The 21,395-nt window shown below is 40.1% G+C and overlaps 1 protein-coding gene across 8 annotated transcripts in view; it reads left to right on the forward strand.

Moving 5' to 3' along the window:
• Nucleotides 1-21,395, forward strand: part of RBMS3 (RNA binding motif single stranded interacting protein 3) — an 809,718-nt gene that overhangs the window by 711,275 nt on the left and 77,048 nt on the right. For all 8 annotated transcript variants that reach the window (XM_061395722.1, XM_061395721.1, XM_061395718.1 and 5 more), the window contains one exon: nucleotides 19,638-19,748. In XM_061395722.1, coding sequence (XP_061251706.1) covers nucleotides 19,638-19,748 — 111 coding nt within the window. The remainder of the gene's footprint in view (nucleotides 1-19,637; nucleotides 19,749-21,395) is intronic.

The following is a 21,395-nucleotide window of genomic DNA, read 5'->3' on the forward strand; positions in this document are numbered from 1 at the left end:
CAGGCCCAGCTGCACGGGGCCAAGTCGCCGCCTGAGACAGCTGCACAGGCTTCTCTTAAGCTCTGTGGTTCATCAGCTTATCTGAAACTGTATTTATGAGCTTTGTTCTCACATTTTTCACCCTTTGACCTCCTTGAGTCTCCTAATCATAGATTCTAAGAAAAAGACTGTGGACCAATTTGATTTGATATAATTTTAGACTGTTAGGCCTACCACGCCTCAGAAAGCTTGGTTCTTTCATTATTGACTTAAAAAAAAAAAAAAAAAAAACTCATATAGAAAATGTCCCACTCTGGAGGTCTGATTCATGAATTAGATCATGCATAGCAGTAATACGAAGCAAGATTTTCATTGACCTGCTAAAAATTAGCCACATAGGTTAAAAATCAAACCAGACCCCACAAAAGTAAATAAGACCAAAAAAAAAAAAAAAAGAGAGAAAGAGAAACAAAGAAGGAAACAAAGTTGAAGGTCATTAGCTTTTTGCTGTTAAGTTTGGCATCTGAAATGCATCAGCACATGTCTTACTCTCCTATGTGGGGAGGTGCACTTCTACTTTGGCTTTTGAATTATTATGATATGAGTAAATTAGCAAAAAAGATTACTGATCTTCACAGCTTAGGTGTTTAAAGAACACCAAATTAAGCATTGCATTTTGCTGTTGTTCTCAAAAATAATGGTGAGTTATAAACAATTCTCTATCCTTTTCTGAGATTCTTGCAGACTAGCTTCATCCCCAAAATATCTTTAGTAAAATATCATTTTACCCATCTGAGTCCACAATAGAGCCATACCACACAGTATATGGTAAAATCATATCTTCTTACCTGGATACATACTTGGAGTACAATTTTTAACTTTCATCCTTGATTTCCTGAGTCATTAAGTCCCAAAATGAATATTTTGTCAGAGAAATGGTTGTTTTAAAGACCACAGAAACTATTATGAACCAATGAATTTGATGATTTTTCATCAAGTTTGAAGTTTGCATGTTGTGTAGAAATAATTTTTTTAAATTATTTACTTACACCTAGACCTCTGGACGGAGAAGGTGATGGCACCCCACTCCAGTACTCTTGCCTGGAAAATCCCATGGACGGAGGAGCCTGGTAGGCTGCAGTCCATGGGGTCGCTAAGAGTCAGACATGACTGAGCGACTTCACTTTCACTTTTTACTTTCATGCACTGGAGAAGGAAATGGCAACCCACTCCAGTGTTGTTGCCTGGAGAATCCCAGGGACGGGGGAGCCTGATGGGCTGCCGTCTATGGGGTCACAGAGTCAGACACGACTGAAGTGACTTAGCAGCAGCAGCAGAAGCAGACCTCTGGATATTGATATTTGTTAGGCCCATCCTATGTGAACACCATGGAGTTATAAGTACATGTATATAAAATTTTATAAAATGCCCGCCATAGTCAGAATGGGTAGCAACACAGAATGTGTGGGGTCACCACACTTGCTATTCCATACCATGCAAACACTAAAAAGCTATTAACTGAATGGCTGTTCCTGGGGTGCAGGCAAAATTCTTAGGAGGCATGCCACAACACAGTATACAATATTACCAGTCAATTAACAAGTGGATTGACAACTGACATTAGTGAAAGAGCGAAGTAAGCTATGATTGACAACAGAAATGAACACATCTCTAATTACCACCAGCTCACCTTCAAAAATGAGCCATCCATCCCTAGAAGCCTCTGCCTATAATGGCATTTTTGATCCTGATGATTAACATAATCATTGAGTTATTTTTAGGTACAACCTACTGTGTGTCCAATCTATAATTCTGTCTTATTCTTCAGAGCTGTTTCCTTCTCACATGCTGTTCTTCAGCCCGGCACTGGGTGATCTCAGGCTGTTTCCTGGGGACCCATGGCCTCCTGCTGTAAGAAAACCTCCAGGCTTGTTCAACCTGGGTGGCGCCTTAGGTTATAGGGGAGACACACGTCCTGGGCCTCGCCTGTGACCCCAGGACTGCAGACTGAAGACCGAAATTGACATGGTGTGAAATTGACATGGTATCGCCAGTGATGCTCACCTCTCTGGGAAATTGTAATGTCCTTGATCGCTTTGTCTCCATTACCCTTTTGAAACTTGTTTTCCTTGTATTTTATTAAAGTTATTTAGCTACTAGACTCAAAGTTTTTTCAAGGCAAGATATAGTACCTTTGTAAATATTAGTGGATGAATCACTTAATTAATGTTCTTGTTGCTAAACTCTAAATATCACCAAAATATCTTCTAAAAAGTTATTAAGACTCTACCACTGCAGACACTTTGGCATATATAATATAATTTAGGGAGACCCCTCAATATCAGGAAGTGATGTGATTCTTACACTAAAAATTTTGCTTTGTTGGTTTCAAGCAAGCTAAGACAGATGTCTTCTTCTTTTTTTTTTTTTTTCACAGTGAGAAATATTTAATGAGATTTTAAAAAACTTTTTTTTCATGCTTAATACCCATGGTTCCCAGAGCTTGATATATTACATTCATCTCAAAGACCTTTTTGCATACCAATTTGATGTCTTTTACCTATAAACCTGGGTTGCTTTAGGTTAAGTTTAAAGTGAAATCAGATGTGCATTATTTTCATTTATTTGAAATGAAGTCCACTAACTTTGGATGAATTAATATATCCTAGATTTAGAAGATCAAAGTATAACATTATACAATTAAATAAAAAAGGGCCACATAGATGATCATGTGAAAGTCGCTCAGTCGTGTCCGACTATTTGAGACCCCATGGACTGTACAGTCCATGGCATTCTCCAGGCCAGAATACTGCAGTGGATAGCCTTTCCCTTCTCCCAGGGATCTTCCCAACCCAGGGATTGAACCCAGGTCTCCCACATTGCAGGCAGATTCTTTTCCAGCTGAGCCACAAGAGAAGCCCAAGAACGCTGGAGTGGGTAGCCTATCCCTTCTCCAGCGGATCTTCCTGACCCAGGAATCAAACTGAGGTCTCCCGCGTTGCAGGTGGATTCTTTACCAACTGAGCTATCAGGGAAACCCTAGATGACCAGAGCTCAATTAAATTATGAGTTCACTTCTTTGTTTTCTAGCACAGTCATTACTTATTTTGTAGTTTGCTATTAATTTTGTATGTTCAACACTCTTAGCAGTTGAATTATCTATAAACTTTAAGAGTGGAAATAGGTCTTTCTTATAAAGCCCAAATAGTAAAACCCCTATTAGAAATCATTGTGGGGCTTCCCTTGGGGCTCAGTTGGTAAAGAATCCGCCTGCAATGAGGGAGACCTGGGTTCGATCCCTGGATTGGGAAGATCCCCTGGAGAAGGGAAAGGCCACCCACTGCAGTATTCTAGCCTGGAGAATTCCATGGACTGTACAGTCCATGGGGTTGCAAAGAGTCAGACATGACTGAGCGACTTTCACTTTCACTTTTTCACTTTCAGGTATCATTATCGAAGCTGAACTATAATTTTTCTAAGCGTTCATTGTTGTTCAGTCAATAAGCCCTGTTTGACTCTTTGCTACCCCATGGACAGCAGCACACCAGGTTCCTCCGTCCATGGGATTCTCCAGGCAAGAATACTGGAGTGGGTTGCCATTTCCTTCTCCAGGGATCTTCCTGACCCAGGGATCAAACCTCCATCTCTTGCACTGGCAGGCAGATTCTTTACCACTGAGCCAGCAGGGAAGTCTCCACGTGGTAATAAACACGTGGAGACAGATGTCTTCTTATGCATATTAAGTTTTGTTCCTAAAACATATTCTAATATCAGGGTGTAACTCTGACACAGAGCAGTTCAAGTTCATTGTGTATTCATTGAAAAAATGTTTTAGTCTTTTCACAGTATTTCAAAGACTTGGATGGGTTGGGGTATAAACATGTCCTTGTGGGAACTTTATACAATCAAAGGAAAGGAATGATTGACTGATATGTACCCAGACTAATTGAAGTGGTTCTGAGTCAACCAGATGTTTTCAGCTGAATCATGGCCGCAGATGCTGTTACTTCATTTTTCCTTAATCTGGGGATTACCCCAATTGGCTCACTCAGTGACATTTGAGTGTTTCCAATAAGCTTGCCTCTCTTTTGTTACATGCCTTGTAAAGGGCTCTTGTCTGGGGCTGGCCTATCTCCTGCCCTGGAAATGTTTTGAAGGAAGTTATCAGGGCTCTTTGTTTTTCCTGCTCTTGGATGTGGTCTTCGGTGAGGTCAGAAGAATGGAATGAGTATTGCCACAGACGACACTGAGGCTATTTCCACAGCTGGCTGCAGAGAGAGGGAATGGGTGGGCAGACCCTCGCAGATGAGTTAGCATGTGGAGGTGGATGATAGAAAACATCTGTCATGACGGGAATGAGCAAAAACAAGGTCCCTTTGAAGATTGCCTTTGAATGATGAGGTGGGGGCGCTGCCTCCGTAATGGGAATGAAGGATCGGGTTGTTGGCAGGCAGATGGCTTCGGGGCTGCTCTTGCGTGAAATAAGCAAAAGTATATGTTGAGAACTCCTGAGTAGTCAAATTGTCTGATTTTGCTGAACATTTGTTTCCCCGCCTATTGCCCATCTAACCTACAAGAAAAGGAAGGCGTGCCAGCAGTCAAAGGTGGGAGTAAATCTAGGAGGAAAAACTGGTTCTGAATATTTTCTCTTGAATAAGTTTAATACGATAGGATAATTCTAGCTGGGGGTCAAAAAGTCAGAGCATTCTTGCAGTAAGTGTACTTTAATGTGTTTGCAGTCCCATGCTGTTTTTTACAGAAGTTTCGAAAAGTAATACAAAGATAGTATATCAGCAAGGCCCTAAGATGAGAAACGTGTCAAAATTTGAATACCAGTTAGTAGATATAAAGTCATATTTGTTTTCCTTCAAGGAACAATAGAAAATAATAAAACCAAAAACTTGGTGAACAATTTTTAAAAGAATTATACGAGTTTATTTTCTCACCCTATCTATGTTCATAAATAACTAAGCACAATTAAATTAACATGTTTTTATTTCCTAGACAAAGATGCTATAGAAAGAAAAATCTTGACTATAAATTAGTCTGATAACAAATAAATGCTGACAATTAGCAGATGATAAATTTCTAGAGCACTCGTTACATGACCCAGCGGGGTGCTACTGCCATAAACCTTGCTTCTGCCCGCCAAAACCACGTAGTCCCAAACCTTGCCTCTGTACCCGAAAACCACATAGCCCCAAACCTTGCCTCTGCCCCCAGCTGGACTGCAAAACAGATGCCACATGCCCTGTCCATGTCTCAATCGGAATCGTCTTCAAAATCTAAGTCCTGGGACACAGGCCAAAACTTGAAATATTCTTCTGTAACTGGACTTGCTCTGTTGTGCCCCCATTATCAGCATGAGAAGAACACATCCCAGCCATGCTGCAGGCTCCAGGAGAATGAGAAACTGGTAGGTCCGACCCAGACCTGGAGCCCTGCATCAAGCAGAGCTGCCAGAGCCGTGTCCAGCCAGGTCACAGCCAACCCACGGAGCCTTGACAAGGAATGATATTTTTAAGTCACTGAGTTTTAGAATGCTTCGTATAGCACTGTAAAATGGACATTTATTGGCCCTTCTCTGGCAGTCCAGTGGTTAAGAATTCTAATGCATAGGATACAGATTCAACACCTGGTTGGGGAACTAAGATCCCACACGTTGTTGGTTAACTAGACGCATGCACCGCAACTAGAGAGAAGCCAGCACGATGCAACCAAGACCCAATACCGTCAAATAAATAAACATTTTTTAAAGACCTAAGTCCTTCACTAGTGCTTCTGGCTAACTCAAGTCATATATTTACATCTTAGAGTAAGGGAGCTTAGTGGAAAATGTAGGGGTTTTCGGTTTTTTTTTTTTTTTTTAATCCTAAATTGAAAAGGCAGGATTCACTTTGGGGGAAACTAATATTAATAATATGCTGAGAGAGTATTAGAAAAGAAATGTCTCCAGGACTTCACTGGTGGTCCAGTGGTTAAAATCCCACCTGTCAACGCAAAGAACATGGGTTCAATCCCTGGTCCGGGAAGGAATATCCCACATGGCTGCCGGGCAGCTCAGCCAGTGAGCAAAAACTCCTGAAGCCTGCATGCCCTGGAGCCTGAGCTTCACAGGAGAAGCCGCTGCCCTGAGGAGCCTGCGCAGCACCCCGGAGAGCAGCCCCTGCCCCCTGCAACAGGAGAAAGCCTGCACGCAGCAGTGAAGACCCCGCACAGCCAAACACAAGCAAAGTGACTAAAGAAAACGTCTCCAGTCACAACTGACTGAGGCCCCACAGGAAGCACTTGGATTACTCCAGCGAGAGATAACAGAGCTCGCAGCAGTGAATAGCAGAGAGGGTCAGGAGACATTCATGATACAGGAGTGTTAAGACTTGACGGTGGGGCTGTTAGGTGTGATGAAGGAGAAGGCAAGGATGGCTTTGACTTTTCCATAGTAATCCAAGAGTCCAACAGAGGGAAGAGCCTGCGCTCTGAGGATAGAAAGAGAAAGAAAATGTTCACATTGGGACATGGTAGTTTTGAGGTGCCTGAGATTCTAGATTCAATGATTCTAGGGTTCAATTCTAGGTTCAACCCAAATGAAATTTGGGTTAACAACTCAGGGAAAAAAGGCCAAGACAACAAAGAACTTTAAGAACTTTCATTTTTAAACTACCTTTAGCACTTTTGACTAATTCCATAAGGGCCTAGCAAGTAGTAATATTTTTGAATATTTTACTTCTAACACCCAATACCTTGTATGTAATTGTGGTGTGTACATAGATGCTGACTCTCAATTTTTCACAAGGCATTTGGCACCTCATCCAACACTTGCCTGCAATGGCCATTTCAAAGTCATCAATGGACAAGATATTATTTGGAGAGAAATGGAGGTTTCAGTTTGACAGTTGCCATGAAAATATGTCATAAGAAAAGAAAGGACATTTTTCTTGGAAAGGAGACTTTTATGGAGGAAGTCAGAAACCCTATGGAGACTATTGAGGAACTAAACTAAATGTTACTGGCTGTAGTTATAAAATATTTACAGGAGGTATATTCACATTACAAGAGTGTTTGAAGTTGCACAGTCCTCAAATAGGACCCAAAAAAGGAATTAACAAAACAATGAAGAAACAGAAGAATCTCTTTATAAGCAATGTGACAGAATAATTACTCAACTAGACCCATGGCAGATATAAGAAAACAGAGCAAAGTCTCTCACACTTGACCCTGAATATAACTTACCTGGAAACCTCATTGAACTGCAGATTCTGATTCAGTGGGATTGGGGCTGGACCAGACATGCTACATTAAGATTCCAGATGATGCTATCTGGGCCTGCGCCACACTGTGAAGAACAAGATTCCAGAGAGGCTAAGGCAATTCTATTAAATAAAGAAAAAAGTCACACTTACTGATGTAGTATTCCTGTTTAGGGGAAATGGCAATAAAATGTAAGTATAATTAGATTTCTAACAGAAATTCTACAAATAGAACACTGAAGAACAGAAACATAAAGTTGGTTTTCATCTCATCTACTGGACAACTTGAGGTACATTAATTAACATCACATACACCTCAGAATATATCTTGGTTGGCTCTAACATGTTTTTTTAACTTAGGATATGACCATTCCACCAGGACGTATTTTATATCAGCGTTAGGTTACGAAACAGTTCATCAATAGAGTATATACAGAGTTCGAGACTTGTCAGTGGTAATAGCACTGATAGAAAGCGGATTCATTTTCAAATAGGGTCACGGCCTCATACCTGCATCTTGGGTCTCGTTGAGTTGGCAACTTTAACCAGGCAAATTCCTAGATCTTAAAGGAGAAAACACAGAGCTCAGAAATATCCTCTGAGGAACCACAAGATAAAGTGCATTTTGTAACAAATTGCAGAACAAGGAATAGCAGGCTTTCTTAATAACAGCCAGAATCAAGGGGCCTCGTGACATATTTCAGTAATTTATGCTACAAACATTGCCCGTGAATAGGGTAACAGACAGCTTTGCTTCTTGATCACCCCCATGGTTTAAGACATGATTTCCCAGGCCCCTTCACCAATAGGCTCCTGCAAGGCCTTGGAAATGATTTGCAAGCAAGGTTTTTCAGCATACTTGTCAGCAAAGAGAAGTTTTTAATGAGAAGTTTTATGGCAGCTCACAATCCAGAGCGCTAGTTAAAGTAAGACAAACATTTTACCAGACAAAAGATGCTGCCCATAAAATATTCAGACCGCCGCTGGGAATCCTGCTTGCCTTATCGTTTGGAAGAAGACTGGCCCAGAATCATGCTTCTGATATGCATTTTAAACTTTCTGTACTTTGAAAATCTACCTGGAGGTATACAAAGTGATGGCTGTATGAGTGAATAATGCATTTTTTCTCCTACACATAGCAAGGTTTGACAAGACTCTTAGGCAGATATATGGCTATTAAAACAGTGTGTGTCATGGGAAAGCCCTCATTTAAAAAAAAAAAAAAAAAGCGTATACTGTGAAATATAAAGGAAATTTTGCAGCATTTGATTGGGTCCTTTGTAGTTCTTACATAAAATGGGAATTGTGCATTGGATCCAGCTTGAGAGTTTCTTGGGTGGGGTGAGGCCCTTAGAATTAAAAACCCAGAAATTCTCTTGGTAAATGGCAACATTGTCCAGCTGACAGTGGTCAGACATGGGCATTTTTAAAGGAAAGCAGAGCAATTGAATGACTGGATATTTAAGAACATCCTGCTGTCCACTCAAGACAGTGCTTTTGTGATTTCAGCTGAATCCTCTTGTCCAGTTAGAACATAGAGTTGCTGTAACATTTTTAAAGTCCTGGCAGCCCAGGCAGATGTATAAGTGCTCTTCGCGCATTTACACATTCAGCACCGTTCTGACCCATTTCATGACAGATGCCGTGCTAGGCTCTAAAACCTTTGAAAATAAAAAAGTATCATGAATTGCACAATGAACTTAGAATTCAGGAGAATAATAAGTATAATCACAATCAGGTGTTTGCCAAAAGTTAGGAGACAAAAGAGGAGCAAATAACCAACAATCTGGATCAGACACAGGAGGTTTTCCGTAAAATGTAGCATTTGATGAGAATGTTAGTGCACACGTGCAATCCTGCTGTAGATGCCCAGGCGAAGACACCAAGAATTGGACAGCAAGATGGACCAGAGAAAGCTGAGTAATTCAGTGCCGTGGAGGAGAGGCTTCGTGTGGATGGTCTTAGGGAGTTAGACTGGAAATGTAAATTGAAAACCATGGGATCTTAATAGACCATGTGTACCATGCTCACAGGGCCATCTTGGATCAATCTGCAGGGGCCTTCTTTTGGAGATAAAATGTGGAAATGAGAAGGAATTCACAACCGCAGGGGTGACCATCCTGTTCATTCAGTGTGGATGAGACAAGCTGGAATGGAAACTATTTTGATTTTATCACTGACTCATCCTATCCCCCTTTGGTAGCTCAGCGGTAAAGAATCCACCTGCAATGCAGGAGACATGGTCTGATCCCTGGGTCAGGAAGACTCCTGGAGGAGGGCACAAGGGCATGACAGCCCACTCCAGTATTCTTGTCTGGAAAATCCCAGGGACAGAGAAGCCTGACAGGCTACAGTGCACAGCGTCACAAAGAGTCAGACATGACTTAGCGACTATACAACAACAATTACCTTATACTTTCCAACATAACTTACAGCAGCCATGGCTTATCAGTGCCGGTGTCCTAAACCTGTGACATTTCTGCTATAAGACAATATTATTCAGGATGCTAACTCAGCTGGAAACATGCAATCTGGGTGGCATACTTTGGTAGAGAAGATTGAGTTTCCTTGTTATCTTCTCTTGAAACAAAAATGAAAGGAAATTGGCTCTGCTCATCTTGAAAGTGATATGTGTATTTGAGGTTTTGTTCTTTAAGGTGGGAAGATGATTGGGAGCTGTTTACTATATTGATAATGTAATTTCCTTCTATGTAATATATATAATGAGTAGATATCAGGAGTTTTGTTACTTTGTAGGGAAGATGGTGAAATATAATGTGATTAATCCATTCATTTAATCAGTGCCATAGCTTAGTGGTCCTTATTTTTATATTTATCAAATCTCTTTTTGTTTATTTCTTAATATTTTGGAGCTTTTTGCATAATTTTGCTGCTCATGTATCTTCTTTTTTTATTGAAGTATAGTTGATTGACAATGTTAACTTCTGCTGTAGAGCAAAGTGATTCAGTTACACACACATATATTTTTTAAATAGTCTTTTACATTATGGTTTATCATAGGATACAGAATATGGCTCTCTGTGCTATGCAGTGGGACCTTGTTTTTTATCCATTCCATATACATATCCAGCTTACAAGTCTCTTAAAACTGATTTTGGAACTGTACAGGAGACTGGGTACTGGAGGGCGTATACACAGGGGCCCTGCAAATGAAGATGAAGGCCTTAGGTTGCACAACGAGTTCTCCCACACAGGTAATGTGATTCCGTCCCATCATCTACCCGACACCACGTGGGATTTTATGGTGCTTATGTTTGTGTGGTGGATCCCCTCGCTGAGAACTAAACATTGATCACATGGTTGGAGCGGGATATGATGAACACAAATTCACTTCCAAGCTGCTGAAGCTTAAAACCCTCCGAGGAGGTTCTAGGATTCTTCTGTGTACACTTAATATTTCCATTGGCCCAGCAACTATAATCTCGCCAAGTAGAAATATGAAAAGAATATAGTAGCCCACCTACATGACAAAATTCCTTTTATAGTTTTAACCAGGTATAGGAGTTGATAAAAGAATGACTTGTTCTACTAACATTCAGTCAACAAAACCATTTGACCGTTGGGCCCCAAGGTCTTCAGAATGTCAACTCTCCCTCAGTACTGTAATGTACTTAAAAGCCATTGTACTTGATTAGAATTCTAAAGAAGTTTGTTAAAAACATCAAAAACCTGCTAAACAGATTTCTTTAGTTTTAAAAACAGCACTCTGAAGGACTCAGAAAAAAGCATGGCTGAGAATGCTATTATCTACATACCTGCTTTGGTAAGAAATATTTCTATGTGACATATTTACTTTAAATTCTCATTCAAAATGACACTATTGTAGAAATAGTCATTTAACCAATAGTCACAGTATGTAATTAGGATCTTTTAAAGGGGCCTCCATGATTAGAATGAATTTGGCTTTAGTGACTTTTTGGGGTAGAATTGCTTCCCAGTGTTATGTTAATTTATACCGTATAGCCCAGTGATCAGCCGCGTGTATACATACACCTCCTCCCTCTTGAGCCTCCCCGAGCCGCCCCGCGTGGCCCCCTCTTGCCGGCGCAGAGCGCTGCGCTGAGCTCCCCGTGCTGTGCAGCAGCTCCGCACCGCGCTCTGCTTGCGCATGGCCGTGCGGCCCTCTCAGTGCGTCCCTCCTGTGTCCACGTGTCCATGCTCTACGTCTGCACCTCTGTTCTGGCCCCTTCAAATACGCTCATTAATGCCATCTTTCTGGATTCCATATATATGTATTAATACACAATACTGGTTTTTCTCTTTCTGACTTATTTCACGCTGTCTGACAGGCTCTAGGTTCACCCACATCGCTACAACTGACTCAATTTAGTTCCTTTTTATGGCTGGGTAATATTCTTTTGTATTAATATATGTGTACCACTACTTCTTCATCTATTGATGGACATCCAGGTTTCTTTCACTTCCAAGCTATTGTAAATAGTGCTACAATGAACATCGTAGTACATGTGTCTTTGTGACTTTTAATATTGCACATTTTAATAAAACGTTTCTAATGAATGGCAACTGAATAAAAAAATAACATGAAATTAATATTTATAAGGCTGTAAGGAAAAAAAAACTTCTATTTTCATAGTTAACAGACACACTTTCTTTCGGTAAACAATGTACAAACTCTTCTAAATTTACTTTGTAACAATGGAAATCACCCTACTTCTAAACATGTTTCCCCAAGCACACAAGTGTACAATCTTAGGTAGCAGTCCAAATGTACCAATCAAATCTAATTTGTCTAAACTTAGAAAAGAGAAAACTAGCTCTAATTAGCTGTTTCCAAAATGAATAGGAATATAAATTTAAACTCAAAAATAACCATATAGACACTATAAAGTTACATAATATAATGTCAAATAATAGCTCTGCTTCCTTTTATTGATAAATCATAGAATTTGGGCAATTGATTTAAATGTCAAGTTAGGATTAGGGTTAGGATTTAAGAAACTCATTTATATCATAAATATAATCTCAGTGTACAATCTAAGAGTTGCTGTTTAATCTCAGTGTACAATCTAAGAGTTGCTGTTTAATCTCAGTGTATAATCTAAGAGCTGCTGTTAGTTGTAGGGAGCAGGGAATAGATGTATGCTTTGTGCCATTTTCTGACTACTGCAATTTCAAATCTTTGCCATTTTGTGTAAATGGAGCTTATGAATATATATGTGTGTACCAGGATGTCTGAACCCTAGCACTCATGTTTTTGGCTGGATAATTCACTGTTGGGGCAAACTGTCCCGTTTGCTGTAGGGTATTCAGCAACACCCGGGGCCTGTGTCAGTGGCCCCCAGTCTGACAACTAAAGCTGTCTCCAGTCATTCCCAAATGTCCCTTCCAGCCACTGCAGAATAGCCCGTGGTGAGGACCACTGGTGCATGTGCATACACAAATACTTTTTATTTTAATGATTTTCATGAGTATGCTATGGTGGCTTTAGTAGAACTTTTGACTTCAAGTGAATTTCAGATCTCATCTCTAAGGACGTAGTGGCTGAATATATTAATAAATGTACATATCCATGAGCAAAACCATGGTTTTGAAACTGAACTAGCCCGTGTGAGAACAAGATTTTTCATAATCTTCGGACTGCTCCACTTTGACTGTTAATCTCAAAGTAGCATTTCTAAGTAACTTTTAATTGGAATTTTGCTCTTTTATCATTTTCCAACTAGTTTTTATGAAGCATATATTACATTCCTCAGCTACACAGCACCACGATGCTGTAAATGGACAGCCTGAACAAGCAGATGTAATTTCAGCCTTTCAGAATGAACAAGCTAAGTTCTGAAAGTTGGTCAATGTTAGCCATTTTTAATTGTACTGACAAGTTGTGATGCCAGTATATAAAATTAGTTCCCAAACACTGTTTGAGTATCTACTGCATGTAATTCCTAATTATAGGAACTACAAAAGGTGTGTATAAGCATAACCCTCACCCTCTTGGAAAGTATATTGGAAAAAGCAAGTGGAGAATAATAAAGGGAAGGGGACTTCCCTGGTGGCCCAGTGGTTAAGAATCCACCTTCAGTGTAGGGAGTGCGGGGGTTTGATCTCCGGTCTGGGAACTAAGATCCCACTTGCTGTGGGGCAACTAAGCCCATGTGCCACAACTACTGAGCCCACACACTTTAAATAGAGAGACCACGAGCCACCACTATGACTAATGCAGCCAAAAATTAAATAAATATTTTAAAAAATGAAAGGAAGGAAGGATAGGGGCTAACATGGGTTCCTCAGGGCAGCCTGGCTTCCACATGCTCCCAAATCTCTAGCATTTTTTGGAGATCATTCCAAAATACTTCGGGTGGAAGTCATATCTACCAGCTTTGCCACAGTTTTCTAGGTTTCACACACACACACACACACACACACACACACACACACACACGCACGCACTGCCCTCTCCAAGTTGGAAACTCATCAACATATTTGAGGATGATTCTGAGGATGGGAAAATCTTTCCCAATCCTCTTTTTTCCTCTCCCCAAGCACCTTCTTAAACCCCATCAAGCACTCCTGCAGACAAAACAAAACCCACACCAAAATCAACAAATGAAAAGGTGAGACATCGCTGCATATGTAACATGGAGTGTCACACACTCGTATCGCAGGGCAATACATTTGGATAGCTGTTTCCCAAGTTAAGTGAAATGCCTTTAAGCCATTTTTATATGAAAGCATCATTGCTACTAGAATGGTATGTGTGAGCATATATCATTTTCTGTACTTGTGCTCAGTCAGTCATGTCCAACTCTTTGTGACCCCATAGATTGTAGTTCGCCAGGCTCCTCTGTCCATGGGGATTCTCCAGGCAATAATGCTAGACTGGGTTGCCATTTTCTGCTCCAGGGGATCTTCCCAACCCAGGAATCAAACCCAGGTCTCCCGCATTCAGGCTGATTCTTTACCATCTGAACCACCAGGGAAGCTACTTCACAGGGGCTAAAAAAAAGTCTGGTGTACACAAACCCCACTAGATATTTATTCTAGAAATATTAAAAACAGAGGCAGAAAGCACGCAGATGAGAAAGAAGACAAATCACTTTAAATTACGTTTTCTAAAATCGTGTTGAATGATTACTACTAACAAGTCCTATGGTTTGGCATAAGTGACCATAGGAAAAGATCACAATACAGGCTGTAAGCATTGTTTTTTGAAAGAACATAAAGATCTTTTTCATATTCTTTTCCGTTATGATTTAGCATGGGATATTGAATACAATCCCCTGTGCTATACGGTAAGACATTTTTGTTATCCATCCGATATATACCAGTTTGGACTGCAAACATTTTGACCTGAGACACCTAGATTGGACAAGAGAGAAAAAGAGGGATTATATTTCTTTTTCTTTTTTTCCACTTATGTTAACAAATACATTTTCTGTCTTTTATTTTTACATTTCTGTGATTTCAAATTCAAGGCTCCCTAAGATGGCGGAGCCTGGTGGGCTGCCGTCTATGGGGTCGCACAGAGTCGGACACGACTGAAGCGACTTAGCAGCAGTAGCAGCAGCAAGATTCCCAACAGAAAGGATTCTTAAATGTGCCCCAACACAAGACAAACTGATCAAAGAGAGGCATGTCAGGTCATCAGACTGAGGCCTGAATTATTCAGATAATCACCCCATTTCAGCTCATCAAAAATGCTAGCTTGACCTCTTTGCATTTTTAAACAGGATGTATCTAATTATTACACAAAGGCTCATGCCCTATCACAGGATTGGCTTAAAACAAATAATTGAGAAACAGCATAAATAAGACCCAAGTAAACACTGGCTTATATAATAGCAGTTAATAGAGCGCACTTCTCAAACTTCAGTGGGCATCAGAATCATTTGGACAGTTCTTTAAAACACTGATTTCAATGCCTGAAGCCTAGAGATTCTAATTTAAATTCTTAATCATACTTGGAGTGGCATTGGCCCAGAATATTGGCAAGCACAGGAACATTCATCCACGTAATTCTCATTGTAGGCCATATCTTGGCATTAACGTAGGATTTAAACCACCTATGTGTGTTCTTGATGGGAAAGAGCCTTGCTGGTATTTTTCCCAATTCGCCAATGATCCCATATTTCCATTGGAAAATTAAAACATTGTTGAACTCTCCTAGACTTGAAATTTCTTTCAAACATCGGCAGGAGGTTAACACCACAGATGCTTTTCTGGCCTCAGGTCAGATATGTTTACTCCACATCAATGATCTCTGGAAACTTTATCCAAATTCCTGTTGAAATTATTTATTTCAGAATTAGGGCAACCAGCTCCACCCTACATCCCTTTAGTGTGAGCAGCTCTGTTTTGCAGAGGAGGAGGCCAGAACAGACCAGACATTCCCATCAGCTGTCTGGTCATTGTGCTTTTTAGTGGAATTGCAGCATGTTACAGTACTTTTCTTTGCAGCTTAAACATTGAGCAAACCCAGACATCCAGAGATGCTAAAATGGAAATTATGTTTCCTTTTGCTTTGCATTTCCCAAGCAAACTCATTCAGCCAGCATAGCCTATACATTTGAATAAACGAAATTACCTTTAATGTGTTCGCAACATCTGTCTATGGCTTAAATGCATCTGATAGGAAGGGATTTGACAGTATATTTAATGAGGCATGATTATAGTTTTGCCTTAACCACCATAGATTTCTCATTTCCTTTTTTGTTATTTTTTCTCCCACATTCTTTTGTATCTTGCATAACACAGAAGAGATTCTATACGTGAACTGTAGCTGATGGACACAGTGGCTGGCAAGCCCCACTCTCTGTTACAGACAACCGATACTTCCTACTCCCTAAGTTGTCTATCCCCAGTAAAGTCACCATCAAGACAATGTGTTTCCCCAAGGGGGTCCTGTCTACTATTTCCAACTTACTCACTGCTTGTAAATATCTTCCAGCCCGCGAGACTCTTAAGAAATGTATAATCTTCATCATTTGTGGGAATCCTGAATTTCTGGAACATTTTTACTAAATCAGAACAAGACTATGAGTCCTAAACACCACACCCCCTCCAAGAAGCCTTAGTTTTTCATTCGTTTTATTCGCAGTAACTGGCCTGGTTAGGACTGTTTCCCTTACGTTGTCTTCCACCGCGTGCCGAGGGCTGTTATTTCCAATTCTAAATGATGACTCATCCCTCCCCAGCCTTCCCTTTGATTGTCAGGTTTCCGGTTAACACACAGAAGCAGCACTCTGGCATCTGTGACCAAATGAGTCCCTGAACACTCTTCATGAAAAGATTCTCTAAAGGGACCAGACAGTTCTTCCAAAATTAATTCCAAATGCAGGCAATCAATCCTGCTACACGTATCATGCACAGATTGTGATTTACCTGTCACAGGCTCACCTCATCCCATTTACATACTGCCACCACCAAGAAGACACAAGACTACCTCTCACGCCACTGGGGAGTGAGGTCACCCCTGGGGCATTGGGAAGAGACTATCCTGGCCAAACGTAATTTGGCCCTTATCTCTGACTTAGGATGAACAATTCTTTATGTGACTAAAGCAAGCCGATTAGCATTGTGGGGTTTCCAGATTGTCACAGGTCAGCTGTGTATCAGAACCTCAAGGGGGAAATATTCTAGGACGATAGCCTAAGTCTCAAGTTCAAGAAGAGTACTGAAGTCTTGCGCCTGCTAAGGATTATAACGTTGTGAAAGTGCCACGTTTTGGTTGGAAAAAACGCTTTAGGACTTATCTTAACTCTGAAATTTTTCTATAGTTTATCTCTAAGTGATTTAAGAACATCTTAGTTCTTCTTGCCTGGTGGCAATTGTTAGCATTTTTGGTATTCAAGTATACAGTGTGTAGATTCTCAGGTAATTGAGATAATATGATTTATCTTGAATGATTATTTTAAAAAGGCAAACTATGAACAAAGATGGAGTATTTGTTCTGAAGTAAGGTTTATAGCTAATACTGATCTAGCCTACTGATGTTCATATGAAGAAAATAGGACTTAGTTTCTTCCTTCTAAGTCACATAGAGACTTACACATGTGAAAATAGTGTTTCATTCTGGGTTTCAGTTGGAGAGTTTAATACTTCATATATATATATATACATATATATAATTTTATTACACTTTATATTTACAGTATATATTTTATTACATATTTGATATTTATACAATATATTTTATATCTTACTATAAGTGATATATTTTTAGGAAAATAAATCAATGGTCAGATTATTCCATTGCAAATTAAATAAATAAATGAAAGGCTTTGTAAAGTCATAGAGTAAGATAAAGCTAGGATTATTTGTGAGAATGAGCCGTGACACTTGGAGAAGGCAATGGCACCCCACTCCAGTACTCTTGCCTGGAAAACCCCATGGACGGAAGAGCCTGGAAGGCTGCAGTCCATGGGGTCACTCGGACACAACTGAGCGACTTCACTTTCACTTCAGTTCTTCTTGTAGTATTTACTGATGAAAAGTGAAAGTGTTGCTCACTGAGTCGTGTCCAACTCTTTGCGACCCCATGAACTGTGGCCCGCCAGGCTCCTCTGCCCATGAGATTCTCCAGGTAAGAATACTGGAGTGGGTTGCCATTCCCTTCTCCAGGGGATCTTCCCAACCCAGAGTTGAACCTGGTTCTCCTGCATTGCAGGCTGATTCTTTCTTTAACATCAGAGCCACCAGGGAAGCCGATTTACTAATAGTTTGGTACAATAAATACCTGAAATAAAGGCTAGTGTGTTATTTATAAGAGAAAAATAAAGATGCTTTTGTTAAATTCAGGCAGCCAGAAGAAAAAGTGATGTGTCTGTGAATTACAATTAAGTAAAAGCTTATCTCTCCTGAGAAGTATTCTGATGAATGACAGTTTCTGGAAGCATCCAGAAATTCAAACAATGCAAGTGTGTCTATTTACAAGCCACAGATTAGAAAATAACATATTTGTTTTGATTGATTCTAGCTCAAAAGTCCAAATGTTTTTGAGAACAAACCTAGCTCTGTACATCAATCATTTAAAAATATATGGTTCGATTTCTATTTTCCTTTTCTAGTGAGGAGGAGGAGCCCATAGGAAGGCTGAGTGACAGTCCGATCCTTTACCAGCCACAGTCAGAGAGCTAGATTTGGATAATATTGTGAGAAACTGATTATTCTGAGCTGAGGCATTTTAGGACATGTTTGCTTGTGGGTAATTACTTTAGGTGCTGAGATCCTGTCATCCACATGAACCTGTCTGTCCTATTCTTATTTCTTCAAAATTTTTACTAATAGGGGAAATAGTCACATAGTGAGAAAAATCAAGTGTACAGAAAAAATGACATTCAGATTCATAGTCATTTTACTACTCAGTTCAGTTCAGTCGTGTCTGACTCATTGGATGTTTAAATGAGCTATTTTAGCATGAGCTTCTGCCTTTAATATCACCTTTAAAATAAAGCATTGGAATTAGATAATCTCAAAAATTCCATCCAACCCCAACTTTTCAATTTCTTTTTAAAAAGATCGTTCCATTCTCTGCGTGTGTTAGTCGCTCAGTCGTGTCTGACTCTTTGCAGCCCCGTGGACTGTAGCCCGCCAGGTTCCTCCATCCATGGGATTCTCCAGGCAAGAATACTGCAGTGGGTTGCCATTCCCTTCTCCAGGGGATCTTCCCAACCCAGGGATCAAACCCGGGTCTCCTGCATTGCACACAGATTCTTTACTGTCTGAGCCACCAAGGAAGCCTAAGTTAGTCAATTAAGGCAGAAAAGAAGGAGAGAGGAAATTGAGAGAAGGCGGTATGGCCTAGCTCTGCGCTTCACTGGCCATGTGACACTTTATGTATGGACAGAAGCTTTTTAAAATGTCTATTACTTCTCGCATTGCCGACAGTTATGATAAATCAAAAAGCACATTCTAGATGCAGGCCCTTCCTAACACCTGATGAAACACATGATATTTTTGCATTTTAGGACACTTTAGCTGTGTTGCATTTGACCAGCATTGAACAGAGCTCTGTGTTTTCTGCCTTGTGTCAAAAGCACAGATAGAGAAACCAAAGTCAAAAGATAAGGAAAAAATATGGTTGATTTTTATAACATTACATTGATTTTAATATATCCTTTAAAGATATCTGGTTAGGAAGCCAAGGTGGACCAGCATTATTCCCCTGATGGAAGAGTGTATTGATGTGATCAAGAATTATCTATATAAATCATGGGTAAATGATAGAAGCTAAAAGTCTCAGTATCAAGAGAAATATTTATATTCTTTTATATTTAGAGAAGCACAGGATGACATGGATGGATGTAAAAATCATATGGGGTTCAATGTAGCCTTTTCAGTAAGAAGCACATACGATGTTAATGCAGGTTACTGTTTCTTACGGTTCCCTCGTTGTGAGACCTGTTTTCAGACGGACGCTGTGTGTGCTTGTAGGGTGCTGTGATTACGCCAGCGATGGACCATCCCATGTCAATGCAGCCAGCAAGCATGATGGGCCCCCTGACACAGCAGATGAACCACCTTTCACTGGGCACCACGGGAACGGTGAGTTGCAGCGTTTGTTTCCTCTTGTTTCCTTGGATTTCATCAGGAAGAGGCAACACTTTCTGTTCCTACCGGCAATGTCAGCAGGATGGATTCCGCATCACTGAGGAACCCGCCTTTTAAGTCCCAGTATGAATAAGCCGCACTCTGCATGCACAGTTCTGGGGCACATGTACTCACATTGACAAGGCTGAAGGGTCTACTTTGCTGCACTTAAATCTGACTTCCAGAAAGTTCGAATGATGCCGTGCCCCAGGAATGTCTGTTTTAGACCTTGTAACTGAATACTCTGGAGCGTAGTTTTCCTCTCTCAGATGTTTATGATTTCAGCTCAAAACAGCCCCAGGTTATTCCCAAGAGGGGAGCCAACTTTGATTATAGCTAATAACGGGGCTTTTTATTTGCTTTCAATGTTTATAGCAACAAAATGTAATTGAGAACCTCACATAATTGATATATTTTAATCTTTCTTTCCAATATGTCTACATAGGTGATGCTGAAATAAAAAAAGGAATCTAATGTTCCTGATATAATGTTCAGGAAGTTTTTGATTGGCCATTATTTTTTCTTAGGGAACAAAGTATATCAAGAAATGTCCATTGCAGCCTTACTTTTGTATCAACAAGGTATTTGAAATCATTGGCAGAACTTTGTTTTTTAAAAAATCTTTTCAAAGACAGTTCCCCAAGTGGCCAAGAGGGCACAGGCCCAATACAACATGGAATATTGCAACTTCGTTAATTATAGAAACAATAAAAACTGCAAAACCAATCTCCCCTGTAACAGTTTTTGTTTTTCATAAATGTTAATGCAGATAATTTTGTTATTTTTAAAGAAGAAGAAAAACAAGACGAATCTTCTGAGTGAGACAGCTTCAGTACTGTGAGACAGTCCCCTGGTCTCCTGGTCCCTCTTCATAAGTTGAAATATTGAGCACAGGGATCTATAAGCTATTTAGTCATAAGCCGCTATGACTCTGTATGCCTCATAGTCACCACTCCTGATTCCCCTCAATCACACTGAATCATCTCCGAACACCCATGTACACTTAGATACATTCACTCTGTCTTGGAGGTTTTACCTTAAAGCAATGGCTTGCTTACTACATAGAGATGTTGACTCACAGGCTTTTGAGGCTATAAGAAGCTTCTGACATGTCCACTGAGGCCTCAATAATTTGCTCTAAGTAGGAGGAATGTCAATCTACCTAACAGAAAGAGTCCCATAGTTTCAATAAAGAAATTTAGTTTTTTGCCATAAAGCACCCACCCGGAAGGCCTCTGTTGCTAAACTTATAAAAAGCAGTCGCTGATACCTCATGTGTCTGAAGGCTTAGACTCAATCAGATGATTCTTTAGGTTTCTGAACCAGACTTTTAAAAGTCATGTCTATGACCATGTTTCATTCTGCAATGTGGTTCAGCTAATTTTCATTAGGGATGAAGAATTTAAAGATACTATTTCTGTAGCTTTCAGCAATGTGTGAATATTTTTTTTGGAGTCACTTTGCTCATTAACAGAGATCCCGGGACAGTATTGGAAGGCCTGAAGTTTCGCATGCCCTACTATTGACTTCCATTTCCCCTCCTAAATGTTCACAAATTATGAATAAATGAGCTAATACACTTTTACTGTAATCGAATGACAA

Source organism: Bos javanicus, chromosome 22 (assembly GCF_032452875.1).
Source record: "Bos javanicus breed banteng chromosome 22, ARS-OSU_banteng_1.0, whole genome shotgun sequence".
Lineage (NCBI taxonomy): Eukaryota > Metazoa > Chordata > Mammalia > Artiodactyla > Bovidae > Bos > Bos javanicus.